The sequence below is a fragment of the Salvelinus alpinus genome, chromosome 16, assembly GCF_045679555.1.
Source record: "Salvelinus alpinus chromosome 16, SLU_Salpinus.1, whole genome shotgun sequence".
NCBI lineage: Eukaryota > Metazoa > Chordata > Actinopteri > Salmoniformes > Salmonidae > Salvelinus > Salvelinus alpinus.
Window position 1 is genome coordinate 5,661,268 of NC_092101.1, and position 27,591 is coordinate 5,688,858.

Here is a 27,591-nt window from a genome sequence, read left to right on the forward strand (position 1 = left end):
AGCCAATTGACATGTTGACATAAAGCTGCACAACATGATTTCAGTTAATCAATGACCAATTTAACAAGCCTCTTATCGATGGTGAATATTAGGACTACAAATCCCTATAATAAAGGAGTGATGCATTAATCATACCGTGTATACTTGCAACTGACAATACATAGCCAACCTACCACAAAATGTTAGGCAAATGTATCTATTTATGAGAACCATCTATTTATGAGAATAACTCCTGACTAAGACACACGTAAATAATCCATCTTATTGCTAAAAGTTCAAATTGTTATATTCCAGGGGTGCATTCTACATATACGTAGACACAGCATTTTATCCAAACAAATCAAACTATGCATGCGTACATTCTGTTCTATTTACACTCTGTAGTAAAGGCATGCTTGCTTTCTTCTTTTGCATGTGGTGCAGAAGTGGCTGGGTGGTATGCGCACGCGCAATAGTGCAGCTCTTTTATACCCACAGTGCCGCAGGAAAACCGTAACAAGCGAAGAAAAGCAGAGATTGAATTGTGGAGCAAAAAAGCTATCCAAAGGGGAACATGTAAAGGAAAATGAAAGAACAAAGACTGAATAATGGGAATGTTTTTTCCTCTCTATCTGAAGAAAATATGCGTCTTTCTCTTTGAGATTCAGAAATAGGTTGACAGCTATTCAGCGAGCTCCATTTCAAATGGTAGCAGCAGAATGGATGGAAAATACAAGGAGAGGCACTGCTTCCACGATTCATATTGACTCAAAGGAGTTAGACGATACCTTACCGATGGCTTCCAGTCAATTCTCCATGTCTCCTCCAACGAATTGTAAATTGACGTAGGCATTGAATGCTACAAATCAAGTCAAGTTTGGTGCATTAAATTCCTTTGGTGGGATGTCATCCACTTCTATTGCTACATAGTAACCTTTGTGTTTCTGACGGCTGGTATTGACACTTCAGGGTGTTATGATGGGTGAAGTGACGGACGCAAAGGAATTAAAAAATACCTTTATTGTTCCCGCAATAAAGTCTTTTGATCGTTATGATTTTTCACGAGCAAAAATCTGCTGTAGCTTCACATGGCTAGTGGCCAAAGCATTTGTGACAGGTAGGTGGTTTAAATATTTATTTTGTCAATAATTACATTTGAATTGTTTTTCAAACACATTGGTCAACAATTTGGCTATTCTTCCCTGCAATATTACCCGCTCAGCTATACAAATATCATCACACACACACCATTTAAGCTTGCAATATATTACTGTACGATTATTGTATGTATATTACAATATGTGTATGTACATTGTTGTACAATGGATTTGTATGTAGTATTTATATAAATAAATGTTGAATCAATGTATTTCGATTCCCCAAGAGGAGAATAGCCGTCCATAACAAACACACATACATAAAACACACATAGGTCTCTTATTCATACATAAGAGACCTATGCTAAGAAAAATAACTTTTGCCTGATAATTTCCTATCTAGTTCAGTTCAGTTGCAGTGGACTCTAAACATGAAGTTGTGAAGGGATGCCACAAATGATCTCATCAATCTCAACAGATTGTGGATGTCTCCTGCTTGAGAGCTGTGACCCTGAGTATGACAGGCCCACTCCATAACATCAAATCTAGTTGGGCATAATGGAGTCACATTCATTATCACATGGTTATTGTTGTACCATGGTTATCAGTAAGCTTACAGTTGGCAAATGTGGCTCATATTACATAATAGTAATGAAATAGTACCTAATCGGGTTCATATTTGGGGTTAGGCCTATATATACCGTAGCCCCAAATGTTACTTTTGTGACTGTTTCACATAGTTCAAAGTATTAGAAGAGTAAAAGGAGTCACGTTTGGATGACCAATAGGTTCTTCAATAAAGACAACAGTTTTATTAATGTGGTGGTATGCCCAAATAAGTTATTTGTTATATAAATTCCAACCAGAACCCAAACCTCTGTCAATCTTTAGGGGGGCAGACAGACTGATGTGAATCATCGTAGCCCAAATGTTTTCCACCTCAGTCCGTTGCTGTAAACTGCATTGAGTCTCGATGGTCACTGAAGAAAAGAATAGAGAGCTTCTGACTCATCTGTGCGGCAAGGCCCCGCTCAGTAATGTGGAATGTAGCTTTGAGCCGGTCAAGTGGTAGCCTGCTTAGGGGCTGGTATCCCGGACACAAATTGAGAGTAGCCCTGGACTAAAATACATGTTCAATAGTAGGAGATTCTGCACTGAATCTGTGTCTGGGAAAGTGGCCCTAGGGGTCTTTGCGATGCATCTTAGTTACTGCACCTTGAGTTTCATTCCAAGGCATGTGGTATTGCTATAAGCCTGGTAGCCTAGGGGACAATACCTGACTTTTGAAAGCAGTTATAACAGCACATGTTCTGATATAAAAGTAATTCCTATCTTATACTTATTTGAGCTGTTTTGATCCTTGGTTTGGTTTTGTTTTTGGTAATAGCCAGCAGTTTGCCACAGGCTCAGGATTGTGCTGTACTCGGTGTACTCAAAGTAGTACAGTACACATCAGCTCACTGATGCTAGACAATTATATAATTGTGTTTTAAAGACATCTTCCAGTACGTTGGCGACAATACATTTTATTTAAACCTCCTGCTTTAGGCTGGATGATTCAATGTGTAGTTCATACATGCATAATCTATGACCAGAATTACTGTCTTACCTCAGTTAGCTGTGCATAGCACCAGCAATGTTATAATGAGAGAAAGAAAATCTATGGAATCCAGACATTTTGGTGGTTATTCAATTGAATGTCAAATATACACTACCGTTCAAAATGTTTGGAGCCACCTACAAATGTCCTTGTTTTTTGAAAGAAAATTTAAAAAATTGTCCATTAAAATAACATCAAATTGATCAGAAATACAGTGTAGACATTGTTAATTTTGTAAATGACTATTGTAGCTGGAAACTGCAGATATTTTATGGAATATCTACATAGGCGTACAGAGGCCCATTATCAGCAACCATCACACCTGTGTTCCAATGGAACGTTGTGTTAGCTAATCCAAGTTTATCATTTTAAAAAGGCTAATTGATCATTAGAAAACCCTTTTGCAATTATGTTAGCACAGCTGAAAACTGTTGCCCTGATTAAAGAAGCAATAAAATTGGCCTTCTTCAGACTAGTTGATTATCTGGAGCATCAGCATTTGTGGGTTCGATTACATGCTCAAAATGGCCAGAAACAAAGAACGTTCTTCTGCAACTTGTCAGTCTATTCTTGTTCTGAGAAATGAAAGCTATTCCATGCGAGAAATTGCCAAGAAACTGAAGTTCTCGTACAATGCTGTGTACTACTTCCTTCACTGGCAGCTTCATTAAATAGTACCCGCAAAACACCGATCTCAACGTCAACAGTGAAGAGGCGACTCCGGGTGCTGGCCTTCTAGGCAGAGTTCCTCTGTCCAGTGTCTGTGTTCTTTTACCCATCATAATCTTTTCTTTTTATTGGCCAGACCGAGATATGGCTTTTTCTTTGCAACTCTGCCTAGAAGGCCAGCATCCCGGAGTCGCCTCTTCACTGTTGACGTTGAGACTGGTTGAAAATAACAACTAATTGGTAACACATTGTCATAACCATGTCATAATGTCATAACAGCTGATATAACCTGGTCATAACACTGTCATGACACATATTTAGACCTGTTGTGAGATATATTATGGTATTTTATGTCCAATTTTGACACCTACATGAGTGTCAAAACCAACAAAACCTTCTTATATAACATTTATGTAAAACATTTTCTGAAATGTACATCTACATTTTTTATTTAAATATAACCTTTATTTAGGCAAGTCAGTTAAGAACAAATTCTTATTTACAATTAACTGCCTTGTTCAGGGGCAGAACAACAGATTTTTACCTTCAGCTCGGGGAGTCAATCCAGCAACAGTTCGGTTACTGGCCCAATGCTCTAACCGCTAGGCTACCTGCCACCCCAGATACATTAGAGTGTCAAAACCCACAAAACCTACCACACGTGGCAAAACATTCCATTACACCATAGCCTACTTCTCAACAGTATGTTTATGTTATATAACATTTTCTGAATATAACATAATTCTGTCATAATGCTTCTTCGTGGTGTCAGAAAGTGCATTTTCTACAAGTTATTTAAAATATGATGGGAAAAAACATGACTGTAAAGAATGAATTACAACAACAACAAAGGATTTAAGAAAAACAAACTTTCAAATGAAAGGAAACTTCTTGTCAGGGAAAAAACACATTTGAAAAAATGTGGGTTTTGATAGTATCATGTAGGTGTCATAACCAGCCATAAAATAACACAATATATGTCACAACAGGTGTAAATATATCGGTCATGACAGTGTTATGACCATATTATGACAGGTTCTGATAAGTTAGGTCAGCTGTTATGACATATTATGACATGGTTATGTCCGTGTCATAGTGTGTTATGATGCTGGGTGTCAAGTAAAGTGTTACCCTAATTTGCATATACATATAGACGGAATTTATACATTTGCATTAAATTACTCTCTATCCAATCAGCTCTTTCTAAGGTACCAAACCCAATAGAATTTGTAACCGCCTCCTCCCAATCTCCCACCCCTTTCACCATGGCTTTCTCCCAAAGACGTGCAACATTACCTATGATTGATGTCATCTAGAATATTAAACAAGGCGAAAAATGTTTTGTACCAAAATAGTTCCCACCTGTTGTGAACATAAACATATATCACTTTAGAATTAACCAATGCATATTTATTTGAGAATAGGGGAAAGATACAAAAGTGTGCGATTGATTTAGATATGTGGATTTTTCGTGTTGGCTTCGTGTTCTGAGTGGTGACTGTTTACATTGTAATCTAATCAATCAACAAAATGTTCTATCCAACGAAGGAGAACACTTACTTAATCGTTTTCTCTTCTCTCTTTTCACGTAGTTGCCGTGTCAGTGCATTTAATCCCCGTCGTTAAATCAACTTTGATAACACATGGGTCAAAACCTTTTAGTCCCATGTCTACGATTTCCAATTATATCCCCATCCTTTTGAGACATCGTGTCACACTTTTCAACGATAGTAAAGTCCAAGGGAAAAGGTGGTTTGCACAATTAATCGTATGAATATTGTCTGTTTCTATTTGAAAGCAATCAGTGAAGTGACAATTAGTTGAGGAATGGATTATCCACTTCTAGGCCAAATGAAAGCTGAACAGAGCTGTATTCTCAGGTGGGCGTGGCTTGAGCCTTGCTAGGTTGCGTGTAAAGCTTTAAGGTTTAGTTTATTAGGATCCCCATTAGCTACTGCACATGCAGTGGGCTACTCTTCCTGGGGTCCACATAAAACGTACAAATACATGAAAAAGTACAGAAAGTAATAGACAAGAACAACATAAAGATATTACATTACACTCAAAATCAAATAATAGTTATGAATAGGAAAGATACCAAGGTACAACAAAAATACTATTTACACACTATATACATATTCGTATTCTTATATATAGTACAGTTATATTAGATCTTTAGAATAATCATGAAATCTGGAACAAATACATCCAGATGTCTGCTTTTGGGAGACTTGCGTGGAGTATAAGTACTTCTAAAACCAATGTGCTCTGACCTAGCACTGAACCTCAACAAGACATCTGTTTTGTATTCCTTTAAAGGTCCAATGCAGACTTTTTTTAAACTTTTTTTTTTATCTCAATAGCAAATCATTTCTGGGTAACAATTAAGTACCTTACTGTGATTGTTTTCAATTAAAATGATGAAAAATAGACTAAAATAGCTTCTTAGCAAAGAGTAATTTTTATAGCAAGTATTTTGCTACGACTGTCTGGGAGTGGTCTGAGTGGGGAAGGGAAAACTGAAAACCAGCTCTTATTGGCAGAGAGGTTTGGAACTCTCTTTCTTATTGGTCTATTAACTAATTTAATGCCTGGTGATGTCACCGTATTATTCCAACCACAGTGTGGAAATATATACTATATATACACAAAAGTATGTGGAACCCCTTCAAATTAGTGGATTCAGCAATTTCAACTATACCCGTTGCTGACAGGTACAGTTGAAGTCGGAAGTTTACATTAGAGGTCGACCGATTAATCGGAATGGCCGATTAATTAATTGTAGACCTTTCAAGTTTTCATAACAATCGGAAATCGGTATTTTTGGGCGCCGATTTGCCGATTTTTGGGCGCCGATTTGCCGATTTTTAAATTTTATTATTATAATTTTTTTTACACCTTTATTTAATCTTTATTTAACTAGGCAAGTCAGTTAAGAACATATTCTTATTTTCAATGACGGCCTAGGAACGTTCTGCCTCGTTCAGGGGCAGAACGACAGATTTTTAACCTTGTCAGCTCGGGGGAACCAATCTTGCAACCTTACAGTTAACTAGTCCAATATTCTAACACCTGATTACATTGCACTCCACGAGGAGCCTGCCTGTTAGCGAATGCAGTAAGCTAAGGTAAGTTGCTAGCTAGCATTAAACTTATCTTATAAAAAACAATCAATCAATGACTGTCATTGCTCCAATGTGTACTTAACCATAAACATCAATGCCTTTCTTAAAATCAATACACAAGTATATATTTTTAAACCTGCATATTTACAGGAATATTTAGACTCATGGATGCCACCCGTTAGATAAAATACGGAACGGAATAAACGTTTTGTTTTCGAGGTGATAGTTTCCGGATTGGTCAAAGGTATATGGTTTAGAGAGAAATAGTCGACGCGTCATAATTCCTGTAATAACTTGCGGCTGAATTTGAAAGGGGTTCCTTCGTTATTTTACCGTTCATGTCTTCCATAGAGAATGTCTTGATCTACTTCAAATAAGGTCTGTGTTTCGGGCAGGCTTAAACCGCCTCGACGTTTTGATACCCGTGTAAATCTCACTAGGATAAGGTAACGTTTGTCAACATATTTTCATAAATCCACTCTACAATTTTTTTTATCTTCGCTTATATTTAGCCAATATTGATCAGAGTTACCTTGTCCTATGGATATCTACACAGTTATAAAATTGGCACGGTGATGTAAGCCTACACGAAACACAGACCTTATTTTAAGTGAATCTAAAAATATCCTATGGAATAAATGAAGGAACCGCTTTTCAGATTTTGCTAGAAGGTGTCATGGGAATTATGACTCGCACTTTGGTTGTCAATTCTTACCATGCCCATTATTAAAATAGGATTTCCTGCATATAGAAATTAAAGTTTTTGTTTTCAACATTCATCACAGGTAACTTAAACTCTAAAAAAATTGTAGACCTCCACAAGTCTGGTTCATCCTTGGGAGCAATTTCCAAACGCCTGAAGGTACCACGTTCATCTGCACAAACAACAATACGCAAGTATAAACACCATGGTACCACGCAGCCGTCATACCGCTCTCAGGAAGGAGACACGTTCTGTCTCCTAGAGATGAACATACTGCGAAAAGTGCAAATCAATCCCAGAACAACAGCAAAGGACCTTGTGAAGATGCTGGAGGAAACGGGTACAAAAGTATCTATATCCACAGTTAAACGAGTCCTATATCAACATAACCTGAAAGGCCACTCAGCAAGGAAGAAGCCACTGCTCCAAAACCGCCATAAAAAATCCAGACTACGTTTTTTTATTTATTTTTATTTCACCTTTATTTAACCAGGTAGGCAAATTGAGAACACGTTCTCATTTACAATTGCGACCTGGCCAAGATAAAGCAAAGCAGTTCGACACATACAACAACACATAGTTACACATGGAGTAAAACAAACATACAGTCAATAATACAGTGAAAAATAAGTCTATATACAATGTGAGCAAGTGAGGTGAGATAAGGGAGGTGAAGGCAAACAAAATATATATATAAATAAATAAAAATATAAAAAGGCCATGGTGGCGAAGTAAATACAATATAGCAAGTAAAAAAATAATAAATAAAAACACTGGAATGGTTGGTTTGCAGTGGAAGAAAGTGTAAAGTAGAGATAGAAATAATGGGGTGCAAAGGAGCAAAATAAATAAATAAATACAGTAGGTAAAGAGGTAGTTGTTTGGGCTAAATTATAGATGGGCTATGTACAGGTGCAGTAATCTATGAGCTGCTCTGACAGCTGGTGCTTAAAGCTAGTGAGGGAGATAAGTGTTTCCAGTTTCAGAGATTTTTGTAGTTCGTTCCAGTCATTGGCAGCAGAGAACTGGAAGGAGAGGCGGCCAAAGGAAGAATTGGTTTTGGGGGTGACCAGAGAGATATACCTGCTGGAGCGCGTGCTACAGGTAGGTGCTGCTATGGTGACCAGCGAGCTGAGATAAGGGGGGACTTTACCTAGCAGGGTCTTGTAGATGACCTGGAGCCAGTGGGTTTGGCGACGAGTATGAAGCGAGGGCCAGCCAACGAGAGTGTACAGGTCGCAGTGGTGGGTAGTATATGGGGCTTTGGTGACAAAACAGATGGCACTGTGATAGACTGCATCCAATTTATTGAGTAGGGTTTTGGAGGCTATTTTGTAAATGACATCACCGAAGTCGAGGATTGGTAGGATGGTCAGTTTTACAAGGGTATGTTTGGCAGCATGAGTGAAGGATGCTTTGTTGCGGAATAGGAAGCCAATTCTAGATTTAACTTTGGATTGGAGATGTTTGATGTGAGTCTGGAAGGAGAGTTTACAGTCTAACCAGACACCTAGGTATTTGTAGTTGTCCACATATTCTAAGTCAGAGCCGTCCAGAGTAGTGATGTTGGGCAGGCGGGCAGGTGCAGGCAGCGATCGGTTGAAGAGCATGCATTTAGTTTTACTTGTATTTAAGAGCAATTGGAGGCCACGGAAGGAGAGTTGTATGGCATTGAAGCTCGCCTGGAGGGTTGTTAACACAGTGTCAAAAGAAGGGCCAGAAGTATACAGAATAGTGTCGTCTGCGTAGAGGTGGATCAGAGAATCACCAGCAGCAAGAGCGACATCATTGATGTATACAGAGAAGAGAGTCGGTCCAAGAATTGAACCCTGTGGCACCCCCATAGAGACTGCCAGAGGCCCGGACAACAGACCCTCCGATTTGACACACTGAACTCGATCAGAGAAGTAGTTGGTGAACCAGGCGAGGCAATCATTAGAGAAACCAAGGCTGTCGAGTCTGCCGATGAGGATGTGGTGATTGACAGAGTCAAAAGCCTTGGCCAGGTCAATGAATACGGCTGCACAGTATTGTTTCCTATCGATGGCGGTTAAGATATCGTTTATGACCTTGAGCGTGGCTGAGGTGCACCCATGACCAGCTCTGAAACCAGATTGCATAGCGGAGAAGGTATGGTGGGATTCGAAATGGTCGGTAATCTGTTTGTTGACTTGGCTTTCGAAGACCTTAGAAAGGCAGGGTAGGATAGATATAGGTCTGTAGCTGTTAGGGTCAAGAGTGTCCCCCCCTTTGAAGAGGGGGATAACCGCAGCTGCTTTCCAATCTTTGGGAATCTCAGACGACACGAAAGAGAGGTTGAAAAGGCTAGTAATAGGGGTGGCAACAATTTCAGCAGATAGTTTTAGAAAGAAAGGGTCCAGATTATCTAGCCCGGCTGATTTGTAAGGGTCCAGATTTTGCAGCTCTTTCAGAACATCAGCTGACTGTATTTGGGAGAAAGAGAAATGGGGAAGGCTTGGGCGAGTAGCAGAGGGGAGGGGAGTGCTGTTGACCGGGGTAGGGGTAGCCAGGTGGAAAGCATGGCCAGCCGTAGAAAAATGCTTATTGAAATTCTCAATTATAGTGGATTTGTCGGTGGTGACAGTGTTTCCTATCTTCAGTGCAGTTGGAAGCTGGGAGGAGGTGTTCTTATTCTCCATGGACTTTACAGTGTCCCAGAACTTTTTGAATTTGTGTTGCAGGAAGCAAATTTCTGCTTGAAAAAGCTAGCCTTGGCTTTTCTAACTGCCTGTGTATATTGGTTTCTAGCTTCCCTGAAAAGTTGCATATCACGGGGGCTGTTCGATGCTAATGCAGAACGCCATAGGATGTTTTTCTGTTGGTTAAGGGCAGTCAGGTCAGGAGAGAACCAAGGGCTATATCTGTTCCTGGTTCTAAATTTCTTGAATGGGGCATGCTTATTCAAGATGGTAAGGAAGGCATTTAAAAAAAATATCCAGGCATCCTCTACTGACGGGATGAGATCAATATCCTTCCAGGATACCTCGGCCAGGTCGATTAGAAAGGCCTGCTCGCTGAAGTGTTTCAGGGAGCGTTTGACAGTGATGAGTGGAGGTCGTTTGACCGCTGACCCATTACGGATGCAGGCAATGAGGCAGTGATCGCTGAGATCTTGGTTGAAAACAGCAGAGGTGTATTTGGAGGGCAAGTTGGTTAGGATGATATCTATGAGGGTACCCGTGTTTACGGAATTGGGGTGGTACCTGGTAGGTTCATTGATAATTTGTGTGAGATTGAGGGCATCAAGCTTAGATTGTAGGATGGCTGGGGTGTTAAGCATGTTAAAATGTAGGTCGCCTAGCAGCACGAGCTCTGAAGATAGATGGGGGGCAATCAGTTCACATATGGTGTCCAGAGCACAGCTGGGGGCAGAGGGTGGTCTATAGCAGGCGGCAACGGTGAGAGACTTGTTTTTAGAGAGGTGGATTTTTAAAAGTTCAAGTTGTTTGGGAACAGACCTGGATAGTAAAACAGAACTCTGCAGGCAATCTTTGCAGTAGATTGCAACACCGCCCCCTTTGGCCGTTCTATCTTGTCTGAAAATCTTGTAGTTGGGGATGAAAATGTCAGAATTTTTGGTGGTCTTTCTAAGCCAGGATTCAGACACGGCTAAAACATCCGGGTTGGCAGAGTGTGCTAAAGCAGTGAACAAAACAAACTTAGGGAGGAGGCTTCTAATGTTAACATGCATGAAACCAAGGCTATTACGGTTACAGAAGTCATCAAAAGAGAGCGCCTGGGGAATAGGAGTGGAGCTAGGTACTGCAGGGCCTGGATTCACCTCTACATCACCAGAGGAACAGAGGAGGAGTAGGATAAGGGTACGGCTAAAAGCTATGAGAATTGGTCGTCTAGAACAGACAGTAAAAGGACGTTTCTGGGGGCGATAAAATAGCTTCAAGGAATAATGTACAGACAAAGGTATGGTAGGATGTGAATACAGTGGAGGTAAACCTAGGTATTGAGTGATGATGAGAGAGATATTGTCTCTAGAAACATCATTGAAACCAGGTGATGTCATCGCATATGTGGGTGGTGGAACTGAAAGGTTGGATATGGTATAGTGAGCAGGGCTAGAGGCCCTACAGTGAAATAAGCCAATAAACACTAACCAGAACAGCAATGGACAAGGCATATTTACATTAAGGAGAGGCATGCTTAATCGAGTGATCAATAAGGGTCCAGTGAGTAGAGGTTGGTTGGGGTCACGGCGATCCAGACAGCTGGCCGGGTAGATGGCTATCGGTAGCAAGATAGCATAGGATGGAGGTCTATTTTTAGACACCTCGTGCGATTCCGTCGGTAGATTAGTGGGGTTCCGTGTGGTAGAGGGGATCAATCCAATTGGCAAAATAGATATAGTGACCCAAGAGAAAAAAAATTGTCCGATATACTTATTCAGATAGCAGCCGATAACAGCTAACGATTAGCGGGCCCCAGATGAGCGTTCAGGTAACGTCGCGACGGAGGTGCCAGTTGGATAACTCCCTCGGGCAGATAACGTCGGCAGTCAGTCGTGAAGGCCCGGTGGGGCTCCGTATCTGCAGCAAAAAAAAAAAAAAAAAACGGGTCCGGATAGGTGACTGTAGCCCAGGAATGGCTGATGGAACTCCTCAGCTGGCTAGCTCCGGAATAATTTAAGTTTGCTCCGGGATCGACGTAATCCAATAGTCACACGGTTTGCAGCTAGCTAGCTGCGAAATCAAGGTGCAAATGTCCAGAGCCTGCGGCTGAAATCCGGGGAAACTGAGAGAAAAAAAAAAAGGCCCGGTATGCTCCGGTCCGAGTCGCGTTGCACAAAAGTGCCGGTAGATTATCGAGCTAAAGGAATAGCTGATGACCACAAAACGTGGGCAGCTGAAACACCAACACTAGCCAGCAAACCGGCTAACTTCTGGGCAGCTTCAGATTAGCTTTCGGCTAGCTTCTGGTTACCTTTCTGGCTAGCTTCTGATTAGCCCCTGGCTAGCTTCCACTGTGGATTTTCAGATTTGAGGTAAATTGGTGAGGCGGGTTGCAGGAAAGCTTTTGCAGGAAAGCTTTTGTAGTTGAATTCTTGGATAATAAAATATATAAAAGATATGCGAAGAAGGTGTAAATATATATATACACAGGACAAGACAGTACGAGGACAAAAATTATGTCTGAACTGCTAAGCCATCTTGGAACGGTTTGCGACTGCACATGGGGACAAAGATCCTATTTTTTGGAGAATTGTCCTCTGGTCTGATGAAACAAAAATAGAACTGTTTGGCCATAATGCCCATCGTTATGTTTGGAGGAAAAAGGGGGAGGCTTGCATGCCGAAGAGCACCATCCCAACCGTGAAGCACGGGTGTGGCAGCATCATGTTGTGGGGCTACTTTGCTGCAGGAGGGACTGGTGCACTTCACAAAATAGATGGCATCATGAGGTAGGACAATTATGTGGATATATTGAAGCAACATCTCAAGACATCAGTCAGGAAGTTAAAGCTTGGTCGCAAATGGGTCTTCCAAATGGACAATGACCCAAGCATACTTCCAAAGTTGTGGAAAATGGCTTAAGGACAACAAAGTCAAGCTATTGGAGTGGCCATCACAAAGCCCTGACCTCATCCTATAGAACATTTGTGGGCAGAACTGAAAAAGTGTTTGCGAGCATGGAGGCCTAGAAACCTGACTCAGTTACACCTGTTCTGAGAGGAGGAAGGGGCCAAAATTCACCCAACTTATTGTGGGAAGCTTGTGGAAGGCTACCTAAAATGTTTGACCCAAGTTAAACAATTTAAAGGCAATGCTACCAAATAGTAATTGAGTGTAAACTTCTAACCCACTGGGAATGTGATGAAAGAAATTAAAGCTGAAATAAATAATTATCTCTACTATTATTCTGACATTTCACATTCTTAAAATAAAGTGGTGATCCTAACTGACCTAAGACAGGACATTTTTACTAGGATTAAATGTCAGGAATTGTGAAAAACAGACTTTCAATGTATTTTGCTAAGGTGTATGTAAACTTCCGACTTCAACTGTATATAAAATCGAGCACACAGCCATGCAATCTCCATATACAAACATTGGCAGTAGAAGAGCTTACTGAAGATCTCAGTGACTTTCAATGTGGCACCGTCATAGGATGCCACCTTTCCAACAAGTCAGTTCGTCAAATTTCTGCCCTGGAAGAGCTGCCTCGGTCAACTGTAAGTGCTGTTATTGTGAAGTGAAAACGTCTAGGAGCAACAACGGCTCAGCCATGAAGTGGGAAGCCACACAAGCTCACAGAACGGGACTGCCGAGTGCTGAAGCATGTAGTGTGTAAAAATCCTCTTTCCTCAGTTGCAACACTCACTACCGAGTTACAAACTGCCTCTGGAAGCAAAATCAGCACAATAATTTTTCGTCAGGAGCTTCATGAAATGGCTTTCCATGACCAAGCAGCCGCACACAAGCCTAAGATTCCCATGCGCAATGCCAAGCGTTGGGTGGAGTGGTGTAAAACTCACCGCCATTGGACTCTTGAGCAGTGGAAACGGGTTCTCTGGAGTGATGAATCACGCTTCACAATCTGGCAATCCGACGGGTGAATCTAGGTTTGGCAGATGCTAGGAGAACGCTACCTGCCCTAATGCATAGTGCCAACTGTAAAGTTTGGTGGAGGAGGAATAATGGTCTGGGGCTGTTTTTCATGGTTCGGGCTAGTCCCCTTAGTTCCAGTGAAGGGAAATCTTAACGCTACAGCATACAGTGACATTTTAGACAATTCTGTGCTTCCAACTTTGTGGCAACAGTTTAGGGAAAGCCTTTTCCTGTTTCAGCATGACAATGCCCCCGTGCACAAGGCGAGGTCCATAAGAAATGGTTTTTCGTGATCGGTGTGGAAGAACTTGACTGGTGTCACGTTCGTTATAGTGATGAGACCAAAGCGCAGCGTGATTTGAATGCATCTTCTTTTAATAAAGAAAGAACACGGAATGAACTATACAAAAACAACAAAACGAACATGAAGCTATATAATCATAGTGCTGACACAAGCAACTAAACATAGACATAGATAATCACCCACGAAATACTCAAAGAATATGGCTGCCTAAATATGGTTCCCAATCAGAGACAACGATAAACAGCTGCTTCTAATTGAGAACCAATCTAGGCAACCATAGACATACAAAACTGCTAGACTGGTAACAACCCCATAAACATACAAAAAGACTAGACAGGACAAAAACATATAATCACCCATGTCACACCCTGACCTAACCAAAATAATAAAGAAAACAAAGAATACTAAGGTCAGGGCGTAACAACTGGCCTGCACAGAGCCCTGACCTCAACCCCATCAAACACCTTTGGGGTGAATTGGAACGCCGACTGCGAGCTGGGCCTAATAACCCAACATCAGTGGAGGCTGTTATAGCAGCAAAGGGGGGACCAACTCCATATTAATCCCCATGATTTTGGAATGAGATGTTCGAAGTGCAGGTGTCCACATACTTAAATGTCATGTAGTGTGTGTGTGAGTATATATATATAATTCGTTTTGGACTGCGCTGGGCCTTTAACTAACCAACTGATAATATTGTCTAGCTGGTATTCATAAAGATCAACATCTGAAGATCTACATCTAGCATAAAAGAACAGTCAAACATTTCCTCATAAAGGCATGTGCCACTCAATATACAACCTTATGCATTTTTAGTGGCACATCCTTTTAACTCGTTTTCCCAAATGTTCTGACCAAGAGTGATGCAATTTGATTCAAGCTGCAGACAGAATATTCTGCTGCAGTTGCCAGTGAGCAGATTATGTTTTGCTTCTCTAATATTAGAAAATACAGTACATGAGCTTCTAACCAGATCCTCCATGTATTTTTTAATTAGGTCTGAATGAAATGGGATGATTCCATAAATACTGTCTCTTTCGTTCCCAGAGGTAGAGAGGAAGAGCTGGTCTTCAGATCCCAGGGAACACTGCTCAAGGCTCAGAATACTTCCAGGCACATAAGCAATTAAACACATTAACACACACACACACACACAGAAATTAATCTGGAGTTTGGAATAGGATTTTTTTTTTTTCAGATTTTTGTGTTGTACTTAGGTTGATTGCAATGGTAACCTGTGTGGAACATAATAATGCAGTTCTCCTCCTCACTAATTGCATTGTACCAACCGAGGTAAGAGAGGAGAGAGACCTGAGGACTTGACTCAAACTTAACCTGTCAGATTTGGGACTCGGCTCGAAGTCGTCCTCAGTGACTTGATACTTGATTCAGACTTGCTTCAATTGACCTATTGACAGGTATGGATTTCCTTCTGGTGTTTTTCTTTGCCTCTTTGTGAATGCTACTGTTTACTATCTGATCTGGGTCTTCTTTGAAGGGCAGGCCCAGTGAGAGAGGAGTAGGATATCCCTTGTCAATGTAGAGTCTTTGATCAAGTTGGGCATTATGGTTTAATCCTCTCGAAGGGCTCTAGCCCCATCCCTAAACCTAACCTGGGGGCGTGCTCAGCAGGACGCAACGTTTTGTGTTCAGATATAAATATGCTATCTAGAACAACAAAAATGCCTCTGACATCTAGAATAAAGAATTACGTTGGCTCTATTCATAGCATTTCTATCTGCAACGTTCCAAAACGTTTTTGTACTGAACATGGCCCTGTCCTCACCTCTGTGGGAGCCACGCCCACCACCCCTCCAATTGGTCCTTTGTTCAGTTGCGTTCTCCTCAAGGCGTAGGTCAAAGTTGCCCCAAATGTAACCACTGATACCAGTTCAGATGTATTCTTCATCCGCATAATGGTTTAGGTGAGGATTATTGATAGGGTAATCTGATCCTAGATCTGAGGTTAATATAAACTTCGACCTCTAGGACCCTTTGGTGACCTTGTTTTAGATCAGATAGCGTGTTTCTGTTATGAGCTGCTGACTTGGCCTGTCTGAAATGATTCGTTGAGTGGTGTGAGGGTGGGATGAGGAGTGTGAAGCTGCGAAAGCCTCTGTCACCGTGGCTTTACACACCGTCATCATAACGAACACCCATCTGCTCCTTCTGATATGGGTGTGTTACATATCTGTGTGTGCGTGCGTGTATCTGTGTGTGTGGGAGTGTTACCCCATGTAGCATTACAGGGTTAGGGTCAATCTCCTTTTAACCACACTTTGTTTGTTCTAATGTGCAGCCACTTGAGCGGTGTGAAAATCTGGTTATTTTCGTAGCTGTTTGAGCAATCTCAGTCTCTCTGGTTTTTATACCTTCCCCATTTTCTCAACACCTTGTAAGAGTCTGACAATGAGGAGATGAATTATTGAAATCAGGCCCACTCGTATCTGTCAGCTCGTGTGCGCCCGCCCCCACAAACGCGCACACCCTCTCTTATGTTATCCGTTTCTCTCTCTCTCTTTGATAAAGCAGACTGAGGGAAGCTCCCTGGGAGCTAGAGAGATATGGAGTGCACATGAATCGATCAGGTTCCTCTCCTACTGTAGTTTCCATGGTAACGCACCGTGCAGTCCATCCATAGTGTATCTCCTACGCCCGTGTCTTTGGATGGGGAAAGAATGAAGTAGACTTGCCACAGTTAAACACAGAGTTACCATCAGTCATGCAGTGAAATATCAAACCTTCAAATGACCCTTTCAAACGTGCTGATCTTCTAGATTCACTAATTGATTGATTCTCATCATATCAGAAATGTGACAAAAATACAGTATGAGGTAATATGAGGTGGTGTAGGCTAACCTTCCACTGTGTTTAGGCCTGCATGCTTTTAAACTGAAGCTCCGCCGCTCTATCGTTCCTTACTTTCTCTCTCACATACTGTTAAGTGTTAATGAATTGAAATTGACTTTGATACAAACTGCCTGTTCATATTCATCGTTTTGAACCGCTCTGCCTCTCTCTCCTATGCAGACAGTGTGCCGGCCGACCTGAAGGAGCCCTTCTACACAGACCAGTATGATCAGGAGCACCTGAAGCCTCCAGTGGCCAACCTGCTGCTGTCTGCTGATCTCTACTGTAGAGCCGGGAGCCTCATCCTGAAGAGTGACGCCGCCAAGCCCCTGGTTGGCCACGATGATGTCATCCAGGCCCTGGCTCAGAAGGGCCTCTACATCACAGACCAGGAGAGGCTGGTCACAGAGCGTGACCTCCGCAAGAGGCCCATACAGATGGTAAGAAAGAGGGGTTTGATTGAGAGTTTGGGGGTGGGGGATAGTGGGGGCTAGGTGGCCATCTTTGTTTTGGTTGTGGGTTCAGCTACTGTGGATTTCTTTCACATCAGATCAAATCAAATCAAGCTTTATTTATACAGCACATTTCAGACATGGAATGCAACACAATGTGCTTTTACAGGGAAGAAATAAATGAAAATATTTACTACACAACAAACATAAGAGGAACTGAATGACTAAAAAGCACCCTAACATGCTGACCACACCGCCCGCGTTGCGCCCACACTGCTCACGCGCGTCAACAACCGTCTGCGTAGCCATGCGCTAAAATAGAACTTGGTTCTACTTGTGACTCTTGACGCACTGCAAGTCACGCCTCTCCCATCTCCTCATTGAATTTTAGGAGCATGTACCCATGTGGGTGATTGAAAGAGGAACTGATGTCCACAGTCCAGTCGGTGGTGGTAAAATAACAACCCAATGTTTAGATCCCAGGATAAATTAGCTAGCAACAGCAAGCTAGCTAGCTAGCTAAATTGCCATAAATGTTTAATGCTTTTCGACCTGTCCCCAAATTAATATAGTTGGTTCAGAGTTCGTTTTGATATTTCAAACATGCGTGTCCTGATCGTGTGGTGTGGGTGGACAAAAATCGACATGCGCGATGTCGCAAGCACGCACGCGGTGGGGTCAGCATGTAAGAAAAAGAAAAGTGTGTGTGTGTGCACGCGTGCGTGCGTGTCTTTTTCTATCTTCCACTCTCCCTTTTGTCTCTTTGTACATCTCTATAGCCTCTGTTTTCTCAGTGTGTTGTCTCAATCGACAGGGTTTAATTGACAGGGGTTCCCTTCCATAACGAATCAGTACACCATCATAAGCATTAGAATGGGAATGTGGGCATCCCCCTGATCATTTCAAATCCGTACCCACTATTTTGTGGTCCTCCCCAGAGTCTATATGGAATTTCAACCCTGTCTGACTGTCCGTGTTTTTCTCCCTGTACCCAGTACTGTGGCTGTCTTTTTGTCCCCATATTCTCTCTACTGCTCTTTCTCTCTATTCCCCTGTTTTATCTTTCGTTATCTTTCTCCCACTTTCTGCCTCAGTTCTCTCTCTAAGGTTCAGGTCAAAAGTAGTGAACTATTTTGGGAAGGTGCCATTTGGGATTCAGATTCTATGTTGCTTCTTATTGTGATGCTTTGTCGAGGCACTACAGAAGTGACTAGGCTAGGCTGCTTTGTCGAGGCACTACAGGAGTGACTAGGCTAGGCTGCTTTGTCTAGGCACTACAGAAGTGACTAGGCTAGGCTGCTTTGTCGAGGCACTACAGAAGTGACTAGGCTAAGGCTGCTTTGTCGAGGCACTACAGAAGTGACTAGGCTAAGGCTGCTTTGTCGAGGCACTACAGAAGTGACTAGGCTAGGCTGCTTTGTCGAGGCACTACAGAAGTGACTAGGCTAAGGCTGCTTTGTCGAGGCACTACAGAAGTGACTAGGCTAGGCTGCTTTGTCGAGGCACTACAGAAGTGACTAGGCTAGGCTGCTTTGTCGAGGTACTACAGAAGTGACTAGGCTAGGCTGCTTTGTCGAGGCACTACAGGAGTGACTAGGCTAGGCTGCTTTGTCTAGGCACTACAGAAGTGACTAGGCTAGGCTGCTTTGTCGAGGCACTACAGAAGTGACTAGGCTAAGGCTGCTTTGTCGAGGCACTACAGAAGTGACTAGGCTAGGCTGCTTTGTCTAGGCACTACAGAAGTGACTAGGCTAGGCTGCTTTGTCGAGGCACTACAGAAGTGACTAGGCTAGGCTGCTTTGTCGAGGCACTACAGGAGTGACTAGGCTAGGCTGCTTTGTCTAGGCACTACAGAAGTGACTAGGCTAGGCTGCTTTGTCGAGGCACTACAGAAGTGACTAGGCTAAGGCTGCTTTGTCGAGGCACTACAGAAGTGACTAGGCTAGGCTGCTTTGTCTAGGCACTACAGAAGTGACTAGGCTAGGCTGCTTTGTCGAGGCACTACAGAAGTGACTAGGCTAGGCTGCTTTGTCGAGGCACTACAGAAGTGACTAGGCTAAGGCTGCTTTGTCGAGGCACTACAGAAGTGACTAGGCTAGGCTGCTTTGTCGAGGTACTACAGAAGTGACTAGGCTAAGGCTGCTTTGTCGAGGCACTACAGAAGTGACTAGGCTAGGCTGCTTTGTCGAGGCACTACAGAAGTGACTAGGCTAAGGCTGCTTTGTCGAGGCACTACAGAAGTGACTAGGCTAGGCTGCTTTGTCGAGGCACTACAGAAGTGACTAGGCTAAGGCTGCTTTGTCGAGGCACTACAGAAGTGACTAGGCTAAGGCTGCTTTGTCTAGGCACTACAGAAGTGACTAGGCTAGGCTGCTTTGTCGAGGCACTACAGAAGTGACTAGGCTAAGGCTGCTTTGTCGAGGCACTACAGAAGTGACTAGGCTAGGCTGCTTTGTCGAGGCACTACAGAAGTGACTAGGCTAAGGCTGCTTTGTCGAGGTACTACAGAAGTGACTAGGCTAGGCTGCTTTGTCGAGGTACTACAGAAGTGACTAGGCTAGGCTGCTTTGTCGAGGTACTACAGAAGTGACTAGGCTAGGCTGCTTTGTCGAGGTACTACAGAAGTGACTAGGCTAGGCTGCTTTGTCGAGGCACTACAGAAGTGACTAGGCTAGGCTGCTTTGTCGAGGTACTACAGAAGTGACTAGGCTAAGGCTGCTTTGTCGAGGCACTACAGAAGTGACTAGGCTAGGCTGCTTTGTCGAGGTACTACAGAAGTGACTAGGCTAAGGCTGCTTTGTCGAGGCACTACAGAAGTGACTAGGCTAGGCTGCTTTGTCGAGGCACTACAGAAGTGACTAGGCTAAGGCTGCTTTGTCGAGGCACTACAGAAGTGACTAGGCTAGGCTGCTTTGTCGAGGTACTACAGAAGTGACTAGGCTAGGCTGCTTTGTCAAGGCACTACAGAAGTGACTAGGCTAGGCTGCTTTGTCGAGGTACTACAGAAGTGACTAGGCTAGGCTGCTTTGTCGAGGTACTACAGAAGTGACTAGGCTAGGCTGCTTTGTCGAGGTACTACAGAAGTGACTAGGCTAGGCATCTTTGTCGAGGCACTACAGAAGTGACTAGGCTAGGCTTCTTTGTCGAGGCACTACAGAAGTGACTAGGCTAGGCAGGTAGCCCTATTGAGATGGAATGAGATTATGTCTCAATTATGCTTTTAGATACAAATGTCAAATATGGGTTCTTGGGACGTTGAAATATTGAGGACACCTGCTCTTTCCATCACAGACTGACCAGGTGAATCCAGGTAAAAGCTATGGTCACTTGTTAAATCCACTTCAATCAGTGTACATGAAGTGGAGAAGACAGGTTAAAGAAGGATTTTTAATCCTTGAGACAATTGAGACATGGATTGTGTATGTGTGCCATTTAGAGTGTGAATGGGCAAGACAAAATATTTAAGTGTCTTTGAATGGGGTATGGTAGTAGGTGCCAGGCGCACCGGCTTGTGTCAAGAACTGCAACACTGCTGGGTTTTTCAAAGAGTTTCTCCTTTGTACCAAGAATGGTCCACTCCCCAAAGGACATCCAGCCAACGTGACACAACTGTGGGAAGCATTGGAGTAAACATGGGCCAGCATCATGGGGAATCACTCAGAGATTTTGTATTATATCATATGAGAGAGCATATGAGATATCACTGCGATGACTGACTCAGTACACCTTATGCACAGACCGTATGCCCTGTAGTACTTTTCTGTAGTACTTTTCTGTAGTACTTTTCTGTAGTATGCTGTATGTGTATTGCTCTATTGCTTCACGTTTTCCTCAGTAGCCAGTAATGAATGTTCTTCATTTTAGTACAGGAGCTGCTTCTCTTAGTTCTCTCCTCTCCCTCCCCCGTAACTCCTCTAAAACAGCATTGTTGTTGATGTGACCCACAAAACAACTCTCACACACAAACTTTTGATGCTAAGAAATGTTCATTAAATGCATAAAGAAATTAGAAAAATAAGTGAAGTTTCATTCCAAGATGCTATATATCCATTTTCAGAAATGCTGCTAAATTAGATTTTATTGTTTTAAAGAAGTTATGAAAGAGATTGGTTTGTTTTTTCACTATCTAAATCAGGGCATGGGGTTGTTGAATGACAGACATGTATTTGTTTAAAATCTGTCACTTGATGGTTTCATTTCAGAGAGACAAATAACCATGTTTTTTGCAAAATGCTATATATCCGTCTCACTCTCAGAGAAATAAGTAGTACTGTGTAACGAATAACGACATTTTTTATGAAGAAATGTATAAATGATTCATTTGTGACGTCAACATAATAAAATAGAAAATATAATAATATGAGATCTGTATTTAAAACATTTAGCCCTGTAAACAAACTTAAAATGTATAAATTGATGGTTTCGGTTATGGAATTTTACTATATTCTGTTCCAGTTAAAGGGTTGTTCGGATTCAGTTAAATCTGTGGACCATCATTTTTTAAAGTCTAGCTCAGAATATGAGCTTTCCAAAACTTGTTTATATAGTATAAAGATCAGTCCTTTCGGCAGCTCAAATAATGTATTTATAAATCCCATCATTGGATGGTTCGGTAGTTGGGACTCAATAGGCCAGCATAGCTGACTTAAGTTGTAAATATAGAAAAAAGGAGTTGACTGGGAGTGTGTATGGATCTTTCAAATCTCGTAATTTTCTCAAACCATTACTGTCCATGATATCGGTAAGGGTACAGATTCCACATCTGGACCATTATGGGGGATGCAAAAGGCCACCCTCCTGATCGCAAGGTATTATTGTGAAATATTGGAATATGGTCATGCCATTTTGATTCCCAGTTTCATTGTTTTTACATTTGGCACCAAATAGAAATAGTTTACATTGTTGAAGGGGTATATTAGTGAAGACCACCTATTCCAGGGCAATAGGAGACTATACAGTACCTTTGGAAAGTATTCAGACCCCTTGATTTTTTCCACATTTTGTTAGGTTACAGGCTTATTCTAAAATTGATTAAAATATGTTTTTCCCCCTCATCAATCTACGCACAATACCCCATAATGACAAAGCAAAAACAGGTTTTTAGGAATGCTTGCAAATAAAAAAATAAACTGATATCACATTTACATAAGTATTCAGACCCTTTACTCAGTACTTTGTTGAAGCACCTTTGGCAGCGATTACAGCCTTGAGTCTTCTTGGGTATGACTTTACAAGCTTGGCACACCTGTATTTGGGGAGTTTGTCCCATTTTTCTCTGCAGATCCTCTCAAGCTCTGTCAGGTTGGATGGGTAGTGTCGCTGCACAGCTATTTTCAGGTCTCTCCAGAGATGTTAAATCGGGTTCAAGTCCGGGCTTTGGCTGGGTCACTCAAAAGAGACTTGTCCTGAAGCCACTCCTGCGTTGTCTTGGCTGTGTGCTTAGGATCGTGGTCCTGTTGGAAGGTGAACCTTCGCCCCAGTCTGAGGTCCTGAGTGCTCTGTTGCAGGTTTACATCATGGTTCTCTGTACTCTGCTTTGTTCATCTTTGCCTCGATCCTGACTAGTCTCCTACTCCCTGCCGCTGAAAAAATCCCCACAGCTTGATGCTGCCACCATCATGCTTCACTGTAGAGATGGTGCTAGGTTTCCTCCAGACGTGATGCTTGGTTTCAGGCGAAATAGATCAATCTGGTTTCATAAGACCAGAGAAACTTGTTTGTCATGGTCTGAGAGTCTTTAGGTACATTTTGGCAAACTTCAAGCGGGCTGTCATGTGCCTTTTACTGAGGAGTGGCTTCCGTCTTGCCACTCTATCATAAAGGCCTGATTAGTGGAGTGCTGCAGAGATGGTCTCCACAGACAAACTCTAGAGCTCTGTCAGAGTGACCATCAGGTTTTTGGTCACCTCCCTGACCAAGGCCCTTCTCCCCCGATTGCTCAGTTTGTCCGGGCGGCCAGCTCTAGGAAGAGTCTTGGTGGTTCCAAACTTCTTCCATTTAAGAATGATGGAGGCCACTGTGTTCTTGAGGACCTTCAATGGTGCAGACATTTTTTGCTACCCTTCCCCAGGTCTGTGCCTCGACACAATCCTGCGTCGGAGCTCTACAGACAATTCCTTCGACCTCATGGCTTGGTTTTTGCTCAGACATGCACTGTCAACTGTGGGACCTAATATAGACAGGTGTGTGCCTTTTCCAAATCATGTCCAACCAATTGAATTTACCACAGGTAGACTCCAATCAAGTTGTAGAAAAATCTCAAGGATGATCAATGGTGACAGGGTGCACCTGAGCTCAATTTCAAGTCTCATAGCAAAGGGTCTAAATACTTATACTTAAATACTTTCGGCAACCTTTGAAAAGTCAGGCACAAACCTGTGGTACCATCCAGCCATACCCAGGAAGCGCTGAACAGCCTTGAGGGATGTGGGAATTGGGAATTCCTGCACAGCTGCAACTTTGGCTGGATCTGCATGGATATCTTCAGCATTAACCACATGACCAAGGAACTTGAGTTCTGGCAAACAGAAATTACACTTCTTCAAGTTCAGGGTCATACCTGCAGCCTTTAGTCTTTTGAAGACGGACTGTATGTCTTGCAAGTGATCTGCGACAGAGGAGGAGTAGATTATGATGTCATCCAGATACACAAGACAATTTCTTCCCCTCAGATCTCACAGGACAGTCTCCATCAACCTTGGGAAGGTTGCTGGAGCATTCTTCAAGCCAAAAGGCATGACTTTGAAGGAGTACAAACCAGCAGGGGTGACAAAGGCAGTCTTGTCCTGACTGGCGGGATCCATTGCCACCTGCCAAAAATCCGCTGTTCAGATCCAAATGACTGAAGATGGATGCCCCTGCCAGAGATTCCAGTATGTCATTGATGTTCAGTAGAGGGTAGGCATCGCTTTCTGTTAATGCATTCGGCTTCCTGTAGTCTACATAGAATCGATATCCACCATCTTTCTTTGGAATCAGGACAACCGGAGAAGCCCATCTGAATAAAAGAAGGTTCCATAACTCCATTCTCCAACATGCTTTTGAGCTGTTCATTGAGAGTTGCCAGTTTGGCGGGGGACAGCCTGCAGGGATGCTGTTTAATGGGGTTAATGGTATAGATGTTATGTTTGAAGACAGTTGTACGGCCGGGTGTAAGAGTACAGACCTCACTGTTCATCTCCAACATCTGGGAGAGCTGCCACCTCTCATCATCCGACAGACATGCCTGTTCCTCTGCTTGTTTGATGTAGAAATCAGCATCAGGTTTGCTTTTGCTCTCGAATAGAAGGGGGGGGGGGGTACAGCTGTAATCAGGGTGATAGCGGGGTTCTCTGGCTTCACTGGTGGAACTTGTTTTTGTCTGTTCTTTGTATTTTCTTTGTCATTGTCTTTGTCTTGACCTAGCCAGGATTCTGAATAAGGTAGCAGGCTCCACCCAGAAATTTCCAGATTGAAATGAATGATTCCGGGAATGGTCAGAACTCAGCCGAAAGGGTGGTTCGGACATCGAGATGGTCAGTCCACTGAAGAACATGAAGTCCAAGGACTACAGCAAATGCAAGGTTTGGATCTGCAAGTATAGCCACAGGAAGGTTAATCATCTCATTGTGCAGCTTTATTGTCATATCAATCCAGCCCAAGGGAGTGGTAGGTTCTCCTTTGGCCAAGTGCAATGGTCCTTCCTCCCAGGTTCTAAGCTCCTCATGAGGTAATGCCATGTTTCGCCACAGGGGATCTTGCATCAGGGTGGAAGTTGCTCCTGTGTCGATTATGGCCTTCCCTCTCCAGTTCCTAACAGTCAGAGGAACCAATAGTTGTTGCGGAATAGGAATAAGACAGCTAGTTGTGCTGTCTGAAGGCTTCATGGTGGGCATTAAGGCCGACCCAATTGTATGCAAGCCACCACGTCTGTCTAGACTGTCAGTCTTCTGACCTTTTCCTGAATCCTGACGCTGGCCATAGAGGGGGCAAGAACCTGGAGGATGTTGGACTTTACACCTCCAGCACATCACTGGACTTTTGTCTTGGATCTTGGGCACAAAGGCTGAGACGTTTTAGCCCCAGGAGAGTTATTGGGATACCGGGATGAGGGAACAAGGTTTTGAGTTTGGAGGTGGTGCTTCCAGTCCTTCTCAAACTGAGTCCCAAGACCTACCAGATCATCCACATTCTGCACACGTTCCCAAAGTTGACTGGCAAGGCGGGGAACCATGTTCTTAAGAATAAGTTTGACCATCTCCTGCTCAGTAATGTCAGTCTTCCATTTCCTACATAGAACTCGATAGGAGAAGGCAAAGTCCCGTATTGGCTCTGCTTCACCCTGGACTCTGTTACAAACCCATTCCGCCAGTTCATTCTCATAGTCCTTTGAGAGGAAGGCTGAGAGAATTTTTTTTTTTTTAACTCCTCCCAGGTTGACACATGTTCACGGGCTATCTCCCACCAGTCTCTTGCTGTACCATGGAGAACACTGCGGAGGGTGTCAAGAATCTCCAAGTCAGTAAGGGGCTGGATAGAAAGGAAATCATTACACTTAGATAGGAAAAACAGTGGATCAACATCCTCTTCTGGGCTTCCAAAAGTGGGTAAAAGTAGTTTGATAGAGAGAGAGCTTTCCAGAGGAGGCATGACAGTGGAAAGGGGTCTTGGGGAAATGGGAGTTCTGTTTAACAGTATCTTCAAAAGGGGGTTTGTAGTGCTACCTGTTCCTATTCCCTTAATGGCAGAGCTAGTGGCAGAGGTAAACCCAGAGGGAGGTGCAGATGATTTGTACAGAAGGGAAAAGCACTGCGTTACCTCCTGGTGCATTTCCTCCTGTTGAAGATCTGTGGCCTGTGCTTTTTCCATCTAATTATAAGGTCTCCTTTTGAGTCTGTTCAATCAAAAATCCTAGTTCCCCTGAGAGAGAGTTCTTCATGTCCTCCATAACTTCCTTCATATAAGAACACACTCCCTTCACAACAGAGGCTGACTCCTCTGCTCTCTTTTCTTGTTCCTCTTCAAGATAAGTTATGACATGATGATGGTTAGTTTCTATGAGTGTTTTGAAACTTTGCATTTTCCCTTGAACATCCTGCTTCAGAGAATCTTGTAAATATTTCTGTCTCTGAACAGTTTGTTGTCTGTTTCCCTCCATTTGACGGGGGAGGTTAGCCAACCTCAGCTGCACATCTTTCTGATGAGCCTCCACACTTTCACTGCGAATGGCATTCTCCTGGATTGTCAAACTATGGTTGGTGTGTGTCCATTGTTGTTCCATTTGTGCAGTAAGCACAGAGACACCTCTCCCAGTCTGTCTGGGTAACAGGAAGAGGTTGAAGGGAGGGTAATGGTGGAGATGTTATAGGTGAGCCGGAAGCCTGGGGATAAGGGCCAGTGCTATCCAACTCCATTACACCATCGAGTCCTTCCACAATGAAAGAATCCCGGTCATGATTACCATTAGGTGTGTCCACATTGACACAGTATGGGGTTCCAACAAAATACATTATTCAATTTTGTGTGTGTGGTGTCATGGGTGCTTCTCTTCAGGTCCCTGTTTGGGCGACAATTCTGTAGCGGTATTGTTAGAGGGGTAAAGATAAATATTTTGTTTGGGCGCCAGGCTGGTATTAACCCTTCCGAAAGGAAAAGAGTAGGATAGATGGAGTACAACTACCAGACACACATACATCAGCAGAATAGACTGCTTAGAGTGTAGCCCGTTGGCCAGATAGCCAGTGGAGAGAAAAGACAAGACACACCGTATAAAACACATGTCACAGCACAGGGGTAACCCAACAAATAATACCTCATACAATAATAAATGGCATTTAACAGCAACTTCATAGAAACAATTTACAAGAAAGAACCTAGTCATCAACATTAGAGGATTTGCAACAATGTTGCTACTGATCCATGCGATCAATAACCGGTGCGGTCCCAAAATATAACAACCACGACCTTGAGCGGTGACACCGATGATCGAATTAAACACTTTTACAACCCAAGCACACTGAAAATAACAAGACTTCTGCAGCACTGCACACACTATCAAACTGCCGCGCCAACCAAGAGCTACCCCCCCCACAGAGAGCTGGAAGTGCTATCTTTATTTTCTCCTTTCTGACTGCTGATGCGCTCTTAAAGTGGCAGCGCACGGTGAAGGCACCGTGAAGGATTTCACCACAACATTCTGACCGTGTAATTAATACACAATTTCATATATGCTATTGCTAAAATAATAATTTGG

The 27,591-nt window shown here is 42.9% G+C and overlaps 1 protein-coding gene across 7 annotated transcripts in view; it reads left to right on the forward strand.

Annotated features, from left to right (window-relative positions):
• The first annotated feature begins 450 nt into the window (after positions 1-450).
• The window catches only part of camsap2a (calmodulin regulated spectrin-associated protein family, member 2a), a 98,344-nt gene continuing 71,203 nt past the window's right edge, over positions 451-27,591 (forward strand). For 6 of the 7 annotated variants that reach the window (XM_071344533.1, XM_071344537.1, XM_071344538.1 and 3 more), the window contains exons 1-2: positions 452-1,096; positions 17,089-17,348. In XM_071344533.1, the coding sequence (XP_071200634.1) occupies positions 955-1,096; positions 17,089-17,348 (402 nt within the window). In that variant the 5' untranslated portion in view covers positions 452-954. Of the gene's footprint in view, positions 1,097-17,088; positions 17,349-27,591 lie in introns of all 7 variants that reach the window. The other variant, XM_071344534.1, reaches the window with a different exon arrangement.